The following is a 22,071-nucleotide window of genomic DNA, read 5'->3' on the forward strand; positions in this document are numbered from 1 at the left end:
AAAGCTCCCAGCTGTTGATGGATCAGCTCTTTGCCATGATAAGGGATGGCTTGCAAGTTTTCCTGAACTAAATAACTTAGCCAGTGTTGTGTGTTTTGATGCAGGCCTAATTAACATCATTCCATTGTTTTCCACTGCATCCCTTGAGCAGCCAGACCCGTATTGTGGGCCAGCAGCCTGTGCTCTATATACAGGAGTGTTTGTCTGCAAAGCTGTCCTTTTAACTTCAGGCTGTTTATTGCTTGCAATTTACATTAAGAACTGAAGACTGGTTCTTGTTTATGACAAGAAGCTGAGGAATGAATATTGATTGGGAGTTTAACCTACTCAAAACAATTCTTTGACCCCTAGAAGAATCAGCTGCTGTGTTAGAAAGCTGAGGTTAGCAAAATGGATCCTCCCCCAAAGCCATAGACAGTGACCATCCATGATAAATTTATGCCTGTAGATTACTCAATGAAGATTATGGTCTGCAATGTCATACATATTCTGCTACTTTCCCCTCACTTACTGACTGGAAATTGAGATTTTCTCTTCGTGGATTCCTGCATGAATTCCAGTAAGGAGGTAGCTGGAGAATTCAGTACAAATGCCAAAAACGCAATGGAGAGTGTGTTAACTGCCCTCCTTCCAAGCAGACCACAACCTTTAGTAGGGTTTGGAGGCCTGCGTGCCTCATTGACCTGGAGATCCGTGTTGGCTCGAGTTGAGGTTCTTGGTCACCCATGCCAAACAGGTCGAAGGGTAGAGGCCAGATGAAGAATGGTCCACCAGTACTCCAGTTTTTGGGGTTCAACTCAAGGCTAACAACCCTGACTGGTCAAGAAAAATTGTTACAGAAACAGCAATGAAGAATCATTCTATATCTGTGTGCAACAGTATGTACAGGTAGAGATGGAGGACCTTCATTATTGCCCTAGATGCCAGTGGCCTAATGGAGAGTTTTAATAAAATGACTATACTGGTAAGAGACAACACACACACAATTCTGAAGGATTTCAGCAGGCCAGGCAGCATCTACAGAAAAGAGTAAACAGTCGACGTTTTAGGACTGGAAAAGGGTCTCGGCTAAACGTTGACTGTTTACTCTTTTCCATTGATGGTGCCTGACCCACTGAGTTCCTCCAGCATTTTGTGTGTGTTGCTTTGGATTCTAGCATCTGCAGATTTTCTCTTGTTTGTAGTAATGGTCAGAAATTTAATTTGCTTTTATTCCTGATTTGTGCAGGAATTGATTGATTAAAGATGATTTTATTGGTTAAAGTAGAGAAACGGGCCAGCCTTCTGCCTAACAGTATAGTGACCCAGTGAGTGTGTTACTGGGCTTTCATCCACAAATCTGGTCTATTGATCCCACTGTGGCACTTTTAAGATTTAAATGAATGGACTTTTAAACCTGTGATAGAAGTTTACCATCAGTTCCCGGTGACAGTGAAAACTGCCAAGTTGTTGTAAAAGCCCAGCTGATTCATCAATGTCTTTACAGTGAAGCATATCAGTCACTGATAATCCATCCTGGCATCTTTGTGACCCCAGGTTCTTAACTTCAGTTTGATGGGGGTGGGGGGTGTGGTTTGGCTGTCAGTGCTGTGCAAGTGGAAATTTGTGTGCCTAGAAATACCTTTGCACGCTCCCAAAAGTGAAAATCTTCACTGGAGGGACAATATTACCTGCTTCTTGTCCTTCTACTGTGGTTTTATTTTCATTGGCACTTTTAAAAAATTCTCAACTATGTCAAAAGTATTGCAATGTGCAGAATTCCTTTCCGTCTATTTTTTAATCTTCATTTGTGTGAACAATGTTTACTCTTGGATTCTACTAACTCTGTTCCCCCTGCGGCAGTGGGCTGTTTAAAGGACCAACTCTCATACTGTGTGCTTTGTCCTCACTGAGATCTGTGCTGTCTTGGCCACCTCAAATGCAGCAGCACATGCCTAGCTTCACTATTCTGCCTTGTCAAGGTCACGATCGCTCTGCTACTGGTTTCTGCCACATCTTGCACTTTGCTTCCTGCTGCCATACTGTACATTCAAACTCCATGCTCAAAGCAGTGAGGACTTCAGCCCACTATAGCACGCGTATGGTTCACTGGATTGTCTGCATTTCATCTTTTGCAAAAGCACGAGTGAAGCTTCCTGGTGGCCAAACATTTTAATTCCCATTCTCATTCCTTTTCCAACATGTTGGTCCAAGGGCTCCAAGAGCTGTGATGAGGCCACCCTCAGGGTGGTAGAGCAACGTGTTCCATCTGGGTAGCCTCTAGTCTGATGGCATGAATATTGATTTCTCCTTCTGAGGAAGAAAAATTCCCTCCTCTTCTTTTCCCCACTCTGACCCCTAACCTCTTATCACCTCCCCCGGATCACTTCGTGCTTCCCTTTCTCCTATGGTCCATTTTCCTTTCGTATCAGATCCCTTCCTCGCCATCCCTTTACCTTTCCTACTCACCTGGCTTCACCTCTCACCTGCCAGCTATCTTCCTTCCCCGCCACCCACCTCTTTATTCTGTCATCTTCCCCCTTCCTTTTCAGCCCTGAAGAAGTGCCTCGGCCCAAAACGTTGACAGTTTATTCATTGCCATTGATGCTGCCTGACCTGCTGAGTCTCTCCAGAGTTTTGTGTGTGTTGCTTTGGATTTCCAGCACCTGCAAAATTTCTCATGGTTATGATTTTCATGCACCCATGTTGTATTAATCCCATCGGAGACTTCTGCCCATATCCTGCCAGGACTGCCCTTGTGTGTCTCCATAGTCCTCTTGCACAAAGAGTATGCCTCTGACAGATATTGCTCTTCGAAGCCTATTGAGTTCCTTAGTAACTTCTGGGCACCATTCCACCGTTGTAGTGCTCATTCAAGTTGTAATCTTCTCCTATAACCTGAAGATGCTGTCAATTATGACATAGCATCAGTGTGGCCACATTCCATGGGATGTAACGGGTTAGCAACTTAAGTCTGATTGACATGACTCGATGTTGCACAGGGAAACCAGACAATGTCCACTCAACTTCACAATGGAAGATCTCCCTCCTTATAGGGTTTCTGCTATGTTGAGGTGAACTACAGTACTATTTACTGCCATCAACCTACCTTGCAGGCAGGTTTGCTGGAGCTTTTGGGGAGGGTTTAAACTAATTTGGCATGGGGATGGGAGCCAGAGTGATGGGGCTGAGGATGGGACGGTTGGTGTACAGCCAGATGCAGTATGTAGTGAGACCATGCAGGATAACAAGCAGGTAACATGGCAAGATTTCAGTCGGTAGGATGAGGTGAAGTTTAACATGGGGGCAAAATTGAAAAGGGTGATGAATACAGGACTGAAGGTGTTATATTTGAATGCACGCAGTAAATGGAAAAAGGTAGATTGTCTTGAAGTGCAGTTAGAGATTCACAGGTATGCCGTTTTGGACGTCACAAAGATGTGGCTGAAAGAAGATCATTGTTGGGAGCTTAACATCCAAGGATACACATAGTATCAAAAGGACAGGCAGGTAGGCAGAGGGCATGGGGTGGCACTGATGGTAAAAAAAAAGAAATCAAATCCTTAGAAAAAGGTGACAGGTTTGGAAGATGTAGAATCCTTGTGGGTAGAGTTAAGAAACTGCAAGGGTAGAAAAACGTTGAGAGTTGTATACAGTCCCTTGTACAATTACGAGGACATTAGGCAGGAACTAAGAAGCATTAATTGGGATGCCTTTTCTCTGACAAGTCTACATCAGACATGAGGAGGGTCCTTAAAGATCAATTGCACAGAGTACAGGAAAAACATGTTCCTGTTAGAAGGGAAAAACAGTTGGAAAGATGAGGGAACCTTGAATGTCCATGGAGGTGATGAATTTAGTTAAGAAGTAAAAGAAAAAGTATAAAAAGTTTGGAAGTCAGGAGCAAACTAAGTACATGAGTAAAAAAAGAAGTCAGAAAAGAACTAAAGAAGGGACTTGGGAATGCCAGGAGGAACCATGAAAAGTCCTTGAGTTGAATCCCAATGCATTTTGTACATACAGTACATCAATAGTAAAAGGATAACTAGAGAGATGGTGGGACCACTCAAGGATAAAGGGGGGAACATTTGCTTGGATTTTGGCTGGTGGTGTAATGGCATCTGCACTGGACTTGGAGGCGGGTGGTTTTGGGTAGAAATCCAGCAGGCTCCTTGCATGCTTTCTATCCATGAGTGTATAAATACATTAGGGCATTTAGAGGCCAAGAGGGGGAGGTGTTGGGCCTCCTAATGGGTATTAAGGTGGATGCGTTCCCAGGTTATTGAAGGAGGCAAGAGATGAGATTGCTGGGCCCTTGATCAGTCTCTTCATGTTCTCTCCAGCCATCGGTAAGTTCCTGGAGGACTGACGAGTGGCCAGTGTTGTACCCCCTATTTAAAAAGGGAACAAGGGAAAATCCTGGGAACTGTAGACCAGTGAGTCTCACGTCAGTTGTAGGGAAATTGCTGGAGAAAATTCTTAGGGATAGGATATGCGACCCATGGCCCAATTAGGGAGAGCCTGCATGGCTATGTGTGTGTTAAGTTGTGCCTTACCAACTTGTGTGAGTTGTATGACAAGGTGACGAGAGAGATTGATGAGATTAGGGCAGTGGATGTTGTCTACATGGATTTTAGGAAGGTGTTTGATAAAGTCGCTCATGGGAGGCTAATCCAGGAGATTAAGATTCATGTGATCTGGGGTGAATTGGCATTTGGGTTCAGAATTGGCTAGTGCATAGAAGACAGAGGGAGATGGTTGAAGGGACCCATTTGGGCTGGATGTGGAGTTCCACAGGAATCTGTGCTGGGAACTCTGCTGTTTGTAATAGATATAAATGACTGGGATGAAAATACAGATAGGTAGGTGAGTGAGTAAATTTGTAGATGATACTAAGATTGGAATTGTGGATAATGTAGAATATTGGAAAAGAATACAGCACGATATAGATCAGTGGCAGATATGGGCTGAGAAATGGCAGATGGAGTTTAACGCAGATAAATGTGAGGTGTTGCACCTTGGCAGGGCAAATGCAAGGAGTCAGTGAACTGTTAAGGGCAAGATCCTTAACAGTGCTACTGAGCAGAGAGATCTTGGGATGCAAGTTCATAGCTCCTTGAAAGTGGCTACACAGGTCAATAAGATGGTTAAGAAAGCTTATGGAATGCTTGCTTTTATTAATCAAGGCATTGAGTTCAAAAGTAAGGAGGTTATGCTGCAACTTTATAAAACTCTGGTTAGGCCACATCTGGAGTATTGTGAACAGTTCTGGTCATCTTGGAAGATGTTGAGGCTTTGGAGAGGGTGCAGAAGTGGTTTAGCAGAAATGTACTTTTTTCCAGAGATGCTGCTGAGTTCCTCCAGCATTTTGTGTATTTTGCTCTGATTTCCAGCATCTGCAGAGTTTCTCCTGTTTGTGATTTGATTACCAGAATTCTGGCTGGTTTGGAGGGCATGTGCTAACACAAGAGGTGAGATAAACTTGCTTTGTTTTCTCTGGAGCATCGGAGGTTGAGGGGAAATCAGATTTACAAGATTATGAGAGGCATAGGTAATCAGTTTCCCAGGGTTGAAATGTCTAATACCAGAGGGCGTGCATTGAAGGTGAGAGGGGTAGGTTCAAGGGGGATGTGAGGAGTAAGTTTTTTACTCAGTCTTGGATGCCTGGAATGTGTTGTCTGGTATGGTAGTAGAGGCAAATACGTTATAGGCTTTTAAGAGCCATTTGGATAGGCACATGGATATAAAGAAGAGGGAGGAATATGGACATTGTGTAGGTAGGAGGGATTAGTGTTTGGGTGTTTTTGATTTGCTTTTTAGCTGGTGCAGCACAATGTGGGCTGAATGGCCTGTTCCTTTGCTGTACTCTTCTATGATTGTTGCTCTAGCAGTAGCCAGAATGTGGGATATAAATTTCAATGGGAAATAGAAAAGGCATGTTATAAGGTCAGTGTTACAATAGAGATGGGGGATTTCAATATGCAGGTAGAATGGGGAAAATCAGGTCAATGCTGGATCCCAAGAGAGGGAATTTGTATAATGCTTACAAGCTAGCTTTATAAAGTAGCTTATAGTTGAGCCCACTAGAGGAAAGGCAGTTTTGGATTAGGTCTTGTATATTGAGCCAGATTTGATTAGGGAGCTTAAGGTAAAGGTACTCATGGGAGGCAGTGATAATAATATGATAAAATTCACCTTGTAGTTTGAGATGGAGCCTATAAAGTCAGATGTGTCGGTATTACAGTGGGGTAAAGGGAATTACAGAGGCATGAGAGAGGAGCTGGCCAGAGTTGATTGCAAGGGGATGATGACAGAACAGCAATGCTTGGAGTTTCTGGGGGCAATTCAAAAGGTGCTAGATAGATACATCCCAAAGATGAAGGTATTCTAAGGGAGGATGAGAGAACTGTGGGTGACAAGGGAAGTCGAAGGCAGCATAAAAGCAAATGAGAGAGCATATAATATAGCAAAAAATAGTGGGAAATTAGAGGATTGGGAAGCTTTTTAAAAAAACTAAGGAGGGTTTTGTTTCAGATATAAAGAGTAAAAGAGAGGCGAGAGTAAATGTCAGACTGCTGGAGAAGTGATGGAGAAACAAAGAAATAGCGGACGGAGTTGATAAGTATTTTGCGGTGGTCTTCACTATGGAAGACATTAGCAGTATGCCAGAAATTTGAAAGTGTCAGGAGGCAGAAGCAACTGTAGTTGCTGTTAGTACAGAGAAGGTGCTTGGAAAGCTGAAAGGTCTGAAGGTAGATAAGTCACCTGGTTTTGTAAGAGATAGCTGAAGAGATTGTGGAGGCATTAGTTATATAAGAGCAAGGATGTGATGCTGAGGCTTTATAAGGCACTGGTCAGACTGCATTTAGATATTGTGAGCAATTTTGGGCCTCTTATCAAAGAAAAGATGTGCTGGCATTGGAGAGGGTCCAGGAGAGGTTCATGAGAATTATTCGAGGAATGCAAGGGTTAATGTATGAGGAATTTTTGATGCCTCTGGGCCTGTGCTTGCAAGAATTTTAAAAAATGAAAGGGGGATCTCATTGAAAACAATTGACAAGAGTGAATGTGGAGAGGATGTTTCCTACAGGTGGTGATTCTAGGGCCAGAGGGCACAGCCTCAGAATAGAGGGATGCCTTTTAGACTAGAAGTGAGAAGGAATTTCCTTAGCCAGAGGTTGGTGAATCTATGGAATTCATTACCCCAGATGGCAGTGGAGGCCAAGTCATTGAGTATATTTAAAGCAGAGGCTGATAGGTTCTTGGTTAGTCGGGGTGTCAAAGGGTATGGGGAAAAGGTAAGAGAATGGTGTTGAGTAGGATAATAAGTCAGCCATAATGGAGTGGCAGAGCAGACTCAATGGGCCAAGTGGTCTAATTCTGTTCTTATGTCTTATGGTTCTATCATAAATTAATAAAATAATTCCTATGTTCTGGTATGAGTCTGGAAGAATCACCTCTGAACATCATAGTCAAAAGATCGTATTGCATAATTAATTTGCAAAGATAATGTTTTGCAAGTTAATTTAATTTACTAAAAGCATTTTCAAAATTTCAGGTTTGCTTTCTAACTTGACTTTCCTGGAGACATGTGCACTGCAGTCATTAGAGACCCTTTAACTGTTTGTTTTATAGTTGGCATTTAAATCACAATATTGTTTTTCAAAGTGTATTTTACGAGTGGCAATTGGCGCTTCAGTAACTGTGCAAAACTAGTTTAATATGTGTAGGTAAGTACAAGTAGTTTAGGGTGGAGCAGAAGAAAACTGGCCAAGGTCAGAACAATGGACTCATTCAGGAACGTGCTGCATGGGTGGCAGGCTTTGTTATTTGGAAGGATTTGAACAAATGGATTTAAATACCTTTCATCCACATTGATCCTGCGGCACCTCCGTTGAACTCTCACTGATTCAGATTATTTCACAAGGTCAGTATTTCTTCTGCGTCATCACTGAACGCATTTGGTTCATGATTTCACCAGCATAATTGTCTGTGTAAGAAAAAAAGTGATTGGCGTATGTGATGCATAGAAGTATGATGGGACACAAAATTAACTCTCAATCTGTTACTTCTGTTCCAGTATCGAATTAACCTGATTTTTCCTCTCCTTCATCAACAAACATTGTCAACTGTCTCACTTGTATGGCTTAGTTCCTCCTTGATGGCACTGAAATCTCTTTATTAAAACAAACCATTATATTAAGAAACACCGCCTTCCCCATTCTCCTTTCTAGCTTGACCTCCTGTAGATATCTACTTATCATATTCTATGGTGTAAAGCAATCTTTTGTTATTCTGTGTTGGAGCAGCGCTGGAGAACGATTTGTTTAGCTCAAACAGTCTGTGCTGTCTGACGGGAGTACAAGAAACACCAAAGGTTTAGTGTGTAATATTTTCCAAGTATTCTCATAGCTCCCTTGACAGGAGCATTGGATGCAGTGGTTGTTGGATCTATCACAGTTGTATGTGGACAGTTACTGCATATAATCCTTTATAAACTATCAATGCTCATATTCCATCTGGGTGGCCTCCTGTCTGACAGCATGAATGTGAATTTCTCTAACTTCCAGTAATTTCTTCACCCTTTCCCTTCTATCTTTTTCCATTCCACTGTCTGGCTCCACTCTTACCTATTCTCTCCTCCATATGTGCCTATCATCTCTGTCTGCTGCCCTTGCACCTTCTCTTTTTCCCATGGTCCACTCTCCTCTGCTATCAGATTCCTCCTCCTTCAGTCCTTTACCTTTTTCACTTAATCACCTGCCAGCTTCTCACTTCATTCCCCCATCACTTGGCTACCCCCATCAACTCCTTGCTTGTGCACCTTCCCCCTCCCGTCCACTTTCTTATTCTGGCTCCCCCTCACCCCCCCCCATCCCATCTTCCTGTCCGGTCTGATGAAGATTCTCAGCCCAAAATGTCATCTGCTTATTCCTTTCCATAGATACTGCTAATCTGCTGAGTTCCTCCAGCATTTTGTGTGTGTTGCTCTGGATTTCCAGCACCTGCAGAATCTCTCGCGTTTGAATATCAATGCTATACTGTTCTATATTTTTTCAATATTTACCAAGGCAATTTCAATGGTGCTGAAAGACTGGTTACGCATGTGTCACATTAATGCAGATTTTAAACCCATGAATCTGTCACTATAATTTTCATTAATTGGTTTCAGATTTTAACTACGGAGCTGATCTGCCAGTTGGTATTTTGCTTGGGTTTTGTTCCTTGCTTTCTGCATCTGAATGTCTTATCTAGACCTGTTCCAGTGTGAGTTTTTTTTTAATCTGGCATAGTCTTATTACAGCAGAGATGCATCAATAGTAATTTGTCAGTTTTACCTGAAGAAGTGAATTTATTTTCCATCATTCTGTTGAAATAAGCTTTCAGACATTTGCTGCATATTTACTGGCGTTGTTAGAATAGTTTGTTTGCTAGACTGTGTCCGTACTGTAGACTGCCACTTTTTAATGTAAACAAACAAATCTATTGGTTCTTTGCCTAGAAATATACATTTGCTGCATCCAAAGCCCATAATGTTTTTAATCCGATTATTCCCATTAAGCTTCATACATTTTAATTTAAAGTCGGATATCTCGTCAACTGGTTGATCAATCTGATGCAGAGAACATGCCCCAATGGCATATTTTATGTCTTATGTTTCCTGCTCATTGCCACTATGAATTTCTGCTGTTTGAAATCTGACAGCCATAATGTTTTATTTCCTTGCAAAGAATCAGTGCTGAATGTAAAGTAGGTAATATGTTCATCTATATGAAGTGCCCTCTCATTCATTTGTCCATATTTACATAGATGCAGGCACACACTGCAAGGTAGTATGTGACATTCCAACAATACCATAGATTATTTTTCCCTATCTACTAGTGTTCTGTGTCTTCCACTGTATAAACTGCACAACCTCTGGCATTCTGTATACTGTTTTCCCTCTGCATGCATGTCTGAGGGTGATTTTCTTGCTTCTCTCTGTGTCTCTGCCTTCGTTTAAGTTTTCCTTTACTTTCCTTCTTACAATGTGCATAGAAATATGCATGTTTCAAATATTGGTGCTCTCTTCCTATATAACACCCAACACCACCCCCACTCTCTGCACCTCTCCTCTGCTCTCATTGCTCATTCTCTCATGACCCAGTCACCCTTCCCTTAGAAGGTGAACAAATAGTACACTTAATAATTCTGTGTTTATGCGTTGAACACTTGATGTTCACCAGGTCATGGATGAGGTTTGCTGTGCTTTTGATTTGTTTTCATCACCTTTAGAGCATAGAACATAAAACAGTCCAGCACAGAACAGGCCCTTCAGCCCACAATGTTGTGCCATCCATTTAACTTACTCTAAGATCATTCTAAACCTTCCCTTAGTCCTCCGTTTTTCTTTCATCCATGTGCCCATCTCAAACCCTCTTGGATGATCCTAACGTATCTGTCTCTTCCACCAACACTGGCAGGATATTCCACGCACCCACCACTCACTTTGTGTCTTATATATCAATGGTCACTTATTTCCGATTTTTAAATAGGTAGAAATCTTCACTACAATTTAAATAGGACTGGGTTATGCTCTGAACATGGAAAGTGGGATTAGGCTTCTTCGGTTAGAATAGATGCAATGGTCCGAATGGCTTTTTCAGGATCCCTGTTGGTGTGCAATGTAACCAATTCTGGGACCCAAACTCAAAGTTCAAAGTAAATTTATTATCAAACTACTTGTTACAGATACTTACAAGCCAATAAAGAAATGCAATAGAATTTATGAAAAACTACTGTATACTGTAGGGGCGGCACGGTAGCGTAGAAGTTAGTGTGACACCATTACAGTGCCAGTGACTTGGGTACAATTCCCGCCACTGTCTGTAAGAAGTTTGTATGTTCACCCCGACACTGCGTGGGTTTCCTCTAGGTGCTAGAGTTCCTACCCAGATTACAAAGATGTACAAGGCATTAGGTTAATTGGTCCCATGGATGTAATTGGGTGGTATGGGCTCGTTTGGCCAGAAGGGCCTGTTACCATGCTATATCTCTAAATAAAATATACTTACTTATGTACTTATACAAATTTTATTCTATATCTTCCCTTTAACATCTGACTGTGTTCCTGTCTAATTCTTTATAACCTATCATTGTCGAATGTTGTTGTTTTCACTCTGACCAGCACACCACAGTAAATTGCTAATACATGTAGATGTATACGGTGAATAAAGTTGATCCTTGAATAAATAAAGACTAACAAACAACCAGTATGCAAAAGGAGACAAATTGTGCAAGAAAAAAAGAGAACATGCGTTATAAAGTATTTGGAAGTGAGTCTCCGGGTGTGGGATCAGTTCAGAGCTGAGGTGAGTGAAGTTATCCAAGATGGGTCAGGAGCCAGATGGTTGTGGAGCTCCTGAACCTGTTGGTGTGGGACCTGAGGTTCCTGCCTGGTGGTGGTGGTGGTAGGAAGAGGGCATTGCCTGGATGGGGGAGCGGAGGGTCTACGATGATGGATGCTGCTTTCTTGTGGCAGGGCTCCTTGTAAATGCATTCAGTGGTGAGGAAGAGTTTGCCTGTACTGCATTAGGACGTATCCACCACCTCCTGTTCCTGGCTATTGATCTTTCCATATGAAGACGTAATGCAACCAAACTTAAGGAAGAACAGCAGGTTCTTCGGGATATGAGATTTTTACTGAATGGAGGTATAGTGGCCCTCAGCAAGAAATGGTTCTCCTTCAAGCAAATAAGGTTATAAAGAAATTTGACAGAATATTCATAATTTTTTGGGGAGGAGTTGAGATGGATGGCATGAGGGCTTGGAGAAATTGTTGAAAGGGAAGAGAAACTATTTCCGTGCACAGATAGATCAAATACACTGATTTGAGGTAATGACAGAAGGAAGCATGGTTTCTTTTTTAAAGTTCAAAGTAAATTTTATTGTCAGAGTACATATATGTCACCACATAAGACCATGAGATTCATTTTCCTGTGGGAATACTCAGCAAATCTATAGAATAGTAGCTATAACAGGATCAATGAAAGATCAAATAGAGTGCAGATGACAACAAACTGTGCAAATGCAAATGTAAATAAATAGCAATAAATAATGAGAGCATGAAAGAACAAGATAGAGTCCTTAAGTGAGATCGTTGGTTGTTGGAACATCTCAATGGATGGGCAACTGAGTGTAGTTATCCCCTTTTGTACATGAGGCTGATGTTTGAGGGGCAGTAACTGTTCTTGAACCTGGTGGTGCAAGTCCTGAGGCTCTTGTACCTTCTACCTGATGGCAGCAGCGAGAAAAGAGCATGGCCTGGGTGGCGAGGATCTGTGATGATGGATGCTGTTGTCCTACGACAGCGTTTCAAGTAGATGTGTTCAATCGTTGGGATGGCTTTACCCATGATGTACTGGACTGAATCCCTTACCTTTTGTAGAATTTTCCTTTCAAAGACATTGGCGATAATGCAGCCAGTCAATACACTCTCCACTACACATCCATAGAAGTTTGTCTACGTTTTTGATATCTTGCCAAATCTCTGCAGGCTACGAAAGAAGTGGAGGCACTGCCGTGCTTTCTCCACAATTGCATTTACATGCTGGGTCCAGGACAGGTCCTCTGAAATAGTAGCACCCAGAAATTTAAAGTTGATAACCCACTCCACCTCCAGTTACCCGATGAGGACTTACTCATGGACGTCTGGTTTCCCTCTCCTGAAATCTACAACCATTTCCTTAGCCTTGCTGACATTGAGTGAGAGGTTGTTGTTATGATACCTCTCAGACAAATTTTCAATCTCCCCCCTATATACTGATTCATCAACTCCTTTGATACTGCCCACAACAGTGGTGTCATCAGCAAACTTAAATATAGTGCTGTGCTGGGGCTGTGCCTAGCCTCTCAGTCATTGGTATAAAGTGAGCAGAGCAGGGACTAAACTCAAAGCCTTGTAGTGCCCCTGCGCTGATGGAGATCGTGCAGGAGATAATTTCCAATTGCACAAGGAAGTATTGAGGGAAAGATCTTAGAGTTTATTGATTAGTTTTGAGGAGATGATGGTATCAAATGCTGTAATCAATAAAGAGCATCACGATGTATTCATCTTTGCTGTTCAGATGTCCAGGGTTGTGTGAAGAGCCAATGAGGTGGCATCTGCTGTGGACCTGTTGCTCTGGTAGGTAAATCAGAGCAGATCCAAATCGAGCTTCAGGCAGGAGCTGATACGTTTCATCACCAGCCTCCCAAAACAGTCCATCACTGTGGATGTAAGAGCAACTGGGCGATAGACATTGAGGCAGATCACCATGCTTTTCTTGGGCACCGGGGGTAATTGAAGCCTGCTTGAAGCAGATAGATACCACACACTACTGAAGTGAGAGGTTGAAGATATCAGCGAATACACCAGCCAGCTGGTCAGCGCAGGTCTTTTGTACATGGCCAGGTATCCCATCTGGTCTGAATGCTTTCCTTCGATTCACCCTCCTGAAGGCAACCTGCATGTCAGCTTCAGATACCGAGATCAAAGAATTGGCAGGAGAGGTTCCTCCAGGTTCTGACAGTCAAAGCGAGCATAGAAGGCATTGAGCTCAACTGGAAGTGAAGCTCTGCTGTCCCCATGTTGCTTGATTTAACTTTGTAGGAGGTGATGGCATTCAAACCCTGGCACAGCTGGCGAGTGTCCATCGTTGATTCCACTTTGGTCTAGAATCTTCACTTCGCCCATGTGATGGCTTCTTGCACCTCTTGTAGCATTCTTGGTCTTCAGACCTGAATACATCTGATCTACCTCTGATCAGCAAATCTCCGATCTCATGGTTCATCATGGTTAACACATAAGAGATGCATAAAATTAATGGAAACAGATTTGATTGTAACTTTCAAAATTTGTACTTAAAAAGTGGAAGTTTTACAGTGCTACTGGAAAGGAATAAAAGGGCTTGGTTAATTGTGAAAGAGGCTGCAAAGTTTTAATCGAGCAAATGGTGTCCTCCTGTCAGATTCTGTGACTGTTAACTAAATTCACTTAATATTGAGGCAAACCGCTGTGTAACTGTATTATCACTTATTCGACAACTTAATTTGCATGAATACAAAATAAAGGTAGCATCTGCTGTTATGTCATTGCTTTAGATTAGAGGAGCCACACCAGAAGAAATTAAAGTTGTTGTGTTTTTTACAGCAATGATGATTATCTTCCAGTTCTTTGTGGTTATACAGATCTGGATCAAGTGGTTAGTCACTTTAACCCAATAAGACATAAAAGCAGAATTAGGCCATTCAGCCCATCAAGTCTGCTCCACCATTCCATCATGGCTGATTTATTGTCCCTCTCAACCCATTTCCCTGCCTTCTCCGCATAACCTTTGATGCCTTTACTAATCAAGAACTTAACAACCTCTGCTTTAGATATGCGATTACTAGGCCTCCACAATTGTCTGTGACAATGAATTCCATAACTTCACTATCCTTTGATTAAACAAATTCCTCCTCATCTCTGTTCTAAAGGGAAGTCCTTCTATTCTGAGGCTGTGCCCTCTGGTCCTACAGTCCCCCACTATAGGAAGCAAACTCTCCACATCCACTCTGTGTAGGCCTTTCAATATTTGATAGGTTTCAATTAGATCCTCCATCTGAACTCCAGCGAGTACAAGCATAGAGCCGTCAAGCGCTCCTCATACGTTAACCCTTTCATTCCCAGGATCATTCTTGTGAAAGTCCTCTGGACCCTCTCCAATGCCAGCACACCTGTTCTTAGACAAGGGGCCCGAAACTGCTCACAATTCTCCAAGTGTGGTCTGACCAGCTAGTGGTTCTGAAATGCCACTCATATTGAATTTAATGAATGTGTGTGGCAGCTCATGTATATCAGTAGACCACAGGAATTTTTGGGCAGGTTGATATTTTATGAGGCTTTAATTATTTTAGTAAGTCCTCTTTATTTTAGACCTCTCATCCTGCACAGGCCCCTCACTGCATGTAAATCATCAAAATGTGAAAGCAAACAGACTTTTGGTTATACATTAAGCAGTTCAGGATGAATGGCACTATGATCTTCCATCTGGCTTCTTTCCCATTCAATTGCAATGATCCTGTTTAATCTCAAAGTCAAAATAAAGTTTATTTGCAATGCATATATACTGTATGTTACCATATGCTACCTTATAACTCAGATCCTCCAGTCCGTGTAAATTTTCTCTGTACTCTTTCAACCTTATTTACATCTTTACTGTAAGTAGGTGACCAAAACTGCACACAATACTCCAAATTAGGCCTCAGCAACATTTTGTACAACTTTAACCTCACATCCCGACTCCTGTACTCAATACTTTGATCTATGAAGGCGATGTGCCAAAAGCTTTCTTAACAACCCTGTGTACCTGTGACGCCACTTTCAATGAATTATGGACTTGTATTCCCAGATCCTTCTGTTCTCCCACACTCTTCAGTGCTCTACTGCTCACAGTGTACTGTGATTGATTTTTAATTCATTGACTGTGATGCTGTTTGGTGTTTATTTGTTATATAGAGCAATCCATTTATTTTACAAATAGTGCCGGCATTAACGGTAGCTTCTTTTAGTCAGCGTAGATGGGACCTTCTGTGCCACAGCCATTCAATGTTCCCACAACTACATTGCATTTTATAAATAATGGAATGAGTCAATTATCGTACTGTTCACAAATTGAAAAATGTCTGTCATATATTTCCCTAATGATTTCAAATTGTGAATAAAGCATTCCAGAAGGCTAAAATGTTCATAACAGTAAGTTGCATCTCTTCTCCAAAACAGCGTTAACATTGATGATAAATAATGGTTGTCAATATTAGAACATTACTTCGCTATCGGTCTTACTAAAGTAATCTAAATCATTATGAATGTACAAGGATTGTCCTGAACAGCAGCAGCAATTATATGATGTAGTAGTTCTCAGTGTCTGGCCTTGTAATCAGCTTTTCTACCTTCGTGTTTTCCGCATAACACTGTAGATAACACCGCTTCAAGTATCTGAAAGTGCATTCAGAGGAAGTAATTGAAAATCTGTCCAAGTATTATATTAGCTTGGAGCAGAGTGCGTTAAAAAAAAATCCAATTTGTTTTAATATTAGAATATAATAGAATATAAAGGGGCAGCGCAGTCATGTAGAGGTTAGCGTAACGCCGTTGCAGCGCCAGCAGTCCGGGTTCAATTCTGTCCATGTGTGTACGTTCTCTCCATAACTATGTGGGTTTCATCTGTATTCCTACATTCCAAGTATGTACGGGTTAGTCACATGGCTATAATGGGCTGGCCCAGGCTCTTTGGGCCAGAATGGTTTGTTACCATGCTGTATCTCTAAAGTATAACAGCCTTTTCTCTAACAGTCGGTCATTATTGGATTGGCAATAAACAATCATAGATCTGCAGGTTTTATGGAGACTCTTCAAAAGAGATGAGAGGGGTGGTGAAGTTCAGAATGGGAATTCCTGCACTCAAAAACAGGCTGGTGGGGGCGTGGCTGCCACTTGAGGGAACTGGGGACGTGCGGGAGGCCAGGATTAAGTCTCTCCATACACTATAGAGCTGGGGCAGGCTACATATGGTGGGCAGTTTGGAAATTGATCAGAAGAGGTTTTGAATACTTGGAATGTATGAGAGCATTGGTGTGGAAAGGAGGCACAACTCCTTTGAGCATGGCTCCAGTGAAATAGCTGGATGTGAGGGGTATTGTGCTTTATTGCTGTAATCTTATTCACAGCTCCTGAGATCAGAGGAAATGCATTCAGATCTTTTTGTCAGAAATAACCCGAAAATAAGCTACCTTATATTATTTATTCTATAGAATAAATCATTATAGAATGAAGCACAGTACAGGCCTTTCAGCCCAAAATGTTGTGGCAACCTTTTTAACCTTCCCTGAGGTCAATCATTCTTTCCTTCCCACATACCCCTCTACTTTTCTATCATTTCTTACATGTTCCTTCAACTACTACACCTGGCAACGCATTTCACGCCAATGCCATTGTCTGTGTATAAGTCACCTCTCCTTCTCCTTCGCTCCAAAGAGAAAAACCCTATTTCACTCAACCTTCCCTCCTACATCATGCTCTCAAGTCCAGGCATCATCCTGGTAAATCTGCTCTTCAATCTCCCTAAAACTTCCACATCCTTCCTATAATGAGAGGGTCAGAATGGACACAATACTCCCAGTGTAGTCTGACCAGTTTTATAGCCCCAGCATTACCTTGCAACTTTTGAACCCAATCTCCCATCTAATTAAGGCCAACGCACTGAACACTTTCTTAACCACCTTATCAACTTGCATGGCAACTTTGAAGGATCTATGGACATGGACTCCAAGATCCCTCTGTTCATCCCTCTGTTTCTTCACACTGCTAAGAATCTTGCCATGAACTCTGCACTCTGCCTTCAAGTTTGAATTATGTTTTGTAACTCAAAACTTTGGAAGGAAAATTGCATTGATTCAGTAAGTAATTTTGTTCACCTTTTCGGCAGGTCAATGTTTAATGAAATTTAGTATCTGTAATATTTCCTCCGAGGGTCTCTTTGACAATTAAGTGTTTTATCACTGTGTTTCCTTCCCATTGGTTCACAGAAAAACTAAATGCCTACCAGCATGAGTTCCACGCTCTGAGAGAGCGTCTTCGTGTGGCTGAGCATCGAACTTTGCAGCGTTCTTCTGAACTAAATGCTGTGCTGGAGCAGTTCAAAAGGATAGTGGCTTCATCAAATGGCAGCAAAGAGGCTTTGAATAATTTTTCAGGTAATTCCTATTTGGGATGTGAATCGGATTACTGTTCTTTTATTCCCACACAGCAATAAACTGTAACATTGACCCCCAACCAAAACTGAAAAGTGAAATTATATTAGATTGATTGCTGTCATTAAAAGCTTGATGGTTTAAGCCGATTAAAATAAGAGGCTTTAATGTAGCGCTTCAATTGCAGTTTTAAGATGGACTTGAATGTACTCTCCTTCCATTAATCCTCCGTGTTACATATTGCCCAACACTCAGTAACTTACTCTCCTACCCATGAACATAGAACTTTACAGTACAGTACAGTACAGGCCCTTTGGCCCACGATGTTGTGCTAACATTTTAACATACTCTAAGATCACATTTCCCTCCCACTTAGTCTTCTATTAAATTGCCCTTAAATGTCTCTAACCATATAACGATTACAGCACGGAAACAGGCCATCTCGGCCCTTCTAGTCCGTGCCGAACTCTTACTCTCACCTAGTCCCACCGACCTGCACTCAGCCCATAACCCTCCATTCCTTTCCTGTCCATATAGCTGTCCAATTTAACTTTAAATGACATCATCGAACCTGCCTCAATCTCTTCTGCTGGAAGCTCGTTTCACACAGCTACCAATCTCTGAGTAAAGAAGTTCCCCCTCATGTTACCCCTGAACTTTTGCCTTTAACTCTCAACTTATGTCCTCTTGTTTGAATCTCCCCCACTCAAAATGGAAAAAGCCTATTCACGTCAACTCTATCTATCCCCCTCTTAATTTTAAATACCTCTATCAAGACCCCCCTCAACCTTCTACACTCCAAAGAATAAAGACCCAATTTGTTCAACCTTTCTCTGTAACTTAGGAGATGAAATCCAGGTAACATTCTAGTAAATTTTCTCCGTACTCTCTCAATTTTGTTGACATCCTTCCTATAATTCGGTGACCAGAACTGTACACAATACTCCAAATTTGGCCTCACCAATGCCTTGTACAATTTCAACATCACATCCCAACTCCTATACTCAATGCTCTGATATATAAAGGCCAGCATAGCAAAGCTTTCTTCACCACCCTATCCACATGAGATTCCATCTTCAGGGAACTATGCACCATTATTCCTAGAGCCCTCTGTTCTACTGCATTCTTCAATGCCCTACCATTTACCATGTATGTCCTAATTTAATTAGTCCTACCAAAATGTAGCACCTCACATTTATCAGCATTAAACTCCATTAAATTAACGTCTCTGCATCTACCACCACTCCTGGCAGCTCATTCCACACGCACTCTGGGTACACAAAAAAAAACTTGTCTCTGATACCCTTGCCAAGGGCATTCTTTGACTGGAAAATTGAGAGCAGTCTTGGGTAGTTGCTATGTTGAATTGCTTTGCATCCTCGGGGCAAGTATTCGCCTGCCATTTAATCTTATGCATCACAAAGAGTTTCTCTATTCATTACCTTTCGCTTGTATATTATGCGAATATGAGCAGAAAAGGAGCCGAGAATCCTGGGACTGTCATTGCACTCATCACCATCTGTAGAGTGTGTGGTCATCAGTTCAATATGTAAAGGATCAAAAAAAAAAGCAGGAAAAAAACACTAGAAACTCTGCTGCTGGAAATCTTGAGTAAGACACACAAAATGCTGGAGGAACTCGACAGGCCAGACAGCATCTATGGAAAGGAATAAAGTGTCAATGTTTTGGGCCATGACCCTTCATCAAGACTCGGCCTTCCTCTAGCATCTTGTAGAAAGAAAGGGAAAAAGAAAGAAGAAAAAAGAATTCTGGACTATTAGGGAAAATAAGGAGATCTATTTGACATTATCAGGCAAATTTCACGATATTCTAATGTTAACTATTCATGGTAGATGTTCAATACTTTTTCCTTCCAATGTCAAGTTTAGAGAGGATCATTGGACAACATGCCCTCCATTTCAAGTGGCCTTACTCAACTCAAAGTTCAAAGTAACTTTATTATCAAAGTACATATATGTCACTTTGTACAACCCCTGAGATTCATTTTCTAGTGGGCAAACTCAATAAATCCGTAATAGAATCATTGAAAGACTGCATCAACAGGATGTTCAACCAAAGGACGACAAACTACACATACAAAAAGAAAGAAATAATAATAATAAATAAATAAGCAACAAATATCAAGGACAAGAAATGAAGAGTCCCTGAAAGTGAGTTAGTAGGTTGTGGGAACATTTCATTGATGGTGCAAGTGAAGTTGAATGAAGTTATCCTCTTTGATTAAAGAGACTGATGGTTGAGGGGGTAATAACTGTTCCTGAACCTGATCGTGTGAGTCCTGAGGATCCTGTGCTTTTTTTCTGATGTCAGCAGTGAGAAGAGCACATGGCCTAGGTGGTGGGGCTCCCTAATGATGGTTCTGCTTTCCTGTGTCCTTTGAGTCTTGAAAAACTTGGCTGGCAATTTGCAGCCAGGCAGCTTCCAAAAACTGCTGTGTGATGAGAACTAAACAGTCTGTTTCACAACTTTTGATTGAATAATACATAATGTTAACTTTAAAGCTTAGCCTTTAGCTTTTTTAAAGGTTAGGTTTTTTTTAAATCTGTCATATGTACATCACACCAAAACATAGAGTAAAATGTGTTGTTTACATCAAATTCAGTCAGTGAAGGTTATGCTATGGACAGCCTGCAAGGGTTGTCACCCTTCCAGCGCTGACATAGCGTGCCCACTACTTACTCATCCTTCATATCCCATACATCTTTGGAATGTGAGTGGAGACTGGAGCACCCAGAAGAAACCCCTGTGGTCACGGGGAGAGCTTACAAACTTCTTATAGACAGCAGTGGGAATTGAACCTTCACCTGCGATCACTGGTGCTGTAAAACAACTGTGTTAACCGCTACACTACTGTACCACACCCCTGTTAAGCTTCCCTTATTATTCAAAATAATACCAAGGTGGATCTTTTGCATCAGCCCAAGAGAAGAGATGTAGCCTTGGTTCCAAGTCCCTGAAGGATAATTCCTTCCATACTGGAACTTTTTAACTAAAAGCCATTAGTTCTGCAAAAGGAGTTATAAATGTCAGTATAGACAACAGATCTACATGTATGTCCTCATTCCTCCTCTTGCTGAATGGACGCTGTGTGTGAATGGTCTCAGCCTGACCCATCAACCATTCATTCGTATCCATAGGTGCTGCCTGGCCTGCTGGTTTCCTCCACCATTTTGTGTGTGTTACTCTGGATTTCCAGCATCTGCAGATTTTCTCGTGTTTATTAATTTTTCTTGACCTTTGGATGAATGAAAATCATATTTTGTCTATTTCTGCACTTGATAGAGAAAGAAAATACTCAGAATAATTAATTTTAATGTTATTTACTTTACATACATATATATTTGTTTATTTCTCCATATGTATTATTTATTTCCAATTATGCATTTAGTTTTTCATGATTTTGTAATTTAGACAGATGTAAAACAAATTAAATAGTATTGAACATAATATTAGATAACATGTTCTAACTAGCTAACCGGATGGGCTAAAAGGCCTGTTTCTGTTTCTATGACTCTGTTAGGAAGCCTGAACATTTTTATCAATTATTTTCAGATGATGCCAAAAAGTTATTGAAAGACTTGACCAACAGAAATGCTCTACAAGTGCCAAATATTTACCACCACATGCCCCATTTACTTAACAACGAGGAGAGCCTCCAGCCTGCTGTGCAGGTTGGCCTCGGTAGAACAGGCGGTGAGTTACCAGCACGCTCATTTTTCTTGTATTAAACTGCAGCGGGTGAAGCAAAAGTACTTTAAATGAGTATGAATTAATGCATAATTAATATAGCCTGGTTCTGAGATGCCCATTTCACTCTATTTGATGACTTTTTTTCTACAAATCAATGTGCGTTCAAAGCAAAATAGATTCTACTTCAATCAGTTCTATTCTTCACAAGCTGAAGGTGGCCAATAACTCAGAATGAATGTTATTATTATTCTAGTGTTGAAATTCTTCACAATCTATAATCTCATGGGACATTTTTTAAATGCCCAATAAAATTCAGTTGACTTCCCCTTACTGAAAACTCTCATTAGATATGTTGCAGCTGAACTTCAGTGTGGCAGTTTTTACTGCTCATTGTGTTACAACTCCTTTATTGAGTATGTTACCTTCTTTGAATAATAATCTGCTTTATTCACCCGATGTGATAAGGGAGCATGCAATCGTGTCTAAAAGGAAAAAGTGCACTTCATGTTGCAAAGAAGAAAACCATTTGGCCCATCTAGTACCAACTTAGTTTTTATGTTCCACAGAAGCTTCTTCCAGCCCCACTTTAGCGTACCTTTTCAGCATTATCTTTCATTCCACTCTCCCTGA

At 41.3% G+C, this 22,071-nt stretch overlaps 1 protein-coding gene and 1 long non-coding RNA gene across 2 annotated transcripts in view; one reads left to right on the forward strand and one right to left on the reverse strand.

Moving 5' to 3' along the window:
- The window catches only part of LOC134349720 (alpha-1,3-mannosyl-glycoprotein 4-beta-N-acetylglucosaminyltransferase A-like), a 288,721-nt gene that overhangs the window by 129,799 nt on the left and 136,851 nt on the right, over window positions 1–22,071 (forward strand). The window contains exons 2-3 of the mRNA XM_063054473.1: window positions 17,566–17,733; window positions 21,304–21,444. Of these exons, the coding sequence (XP_062910543.1) occupies window positions 17,566–17,733; window positions 21,304–21,444 (309 nt within the window). The remainder of the gene's footprint in view (window positions 1–17,565; window positions 17,734–21,303; window positions 21,445–22,071) is intronic.
- The window catches only part of LOC134349721 (uncharacterized), a 50,658-nt gene that overhangs the window by 20,127 nt on the left and 8,460 nt on the right, over window positions 1–22,071 (reverse strand). Inside the window, exon 2 of the long non-coding RNA XR_010018760.1 lies at window positions 7,842–7,969. This is a non-coding gene — a long non-coding RNA (uncharacterized LOC134349721). The remainder of the gene's footprint in view (window positions 1–7,841; window positions 7,970–22,071) is intronic.

This window comes from Mobula hypostoma, chromosome 7, assembly GCF_963921235.1.
Source record: "Mobula hypostoma chromosome 7, sMobHyp1.1, whole genome shotgun sequence".
In the NCBI taxonomy this organism is placed as follows: Eukaryota; Metazoa; Chordata; class Chondrichthyes; order Myliobatiformes; family Myliobatidae; genus Mobula; species Mobula hypostoma.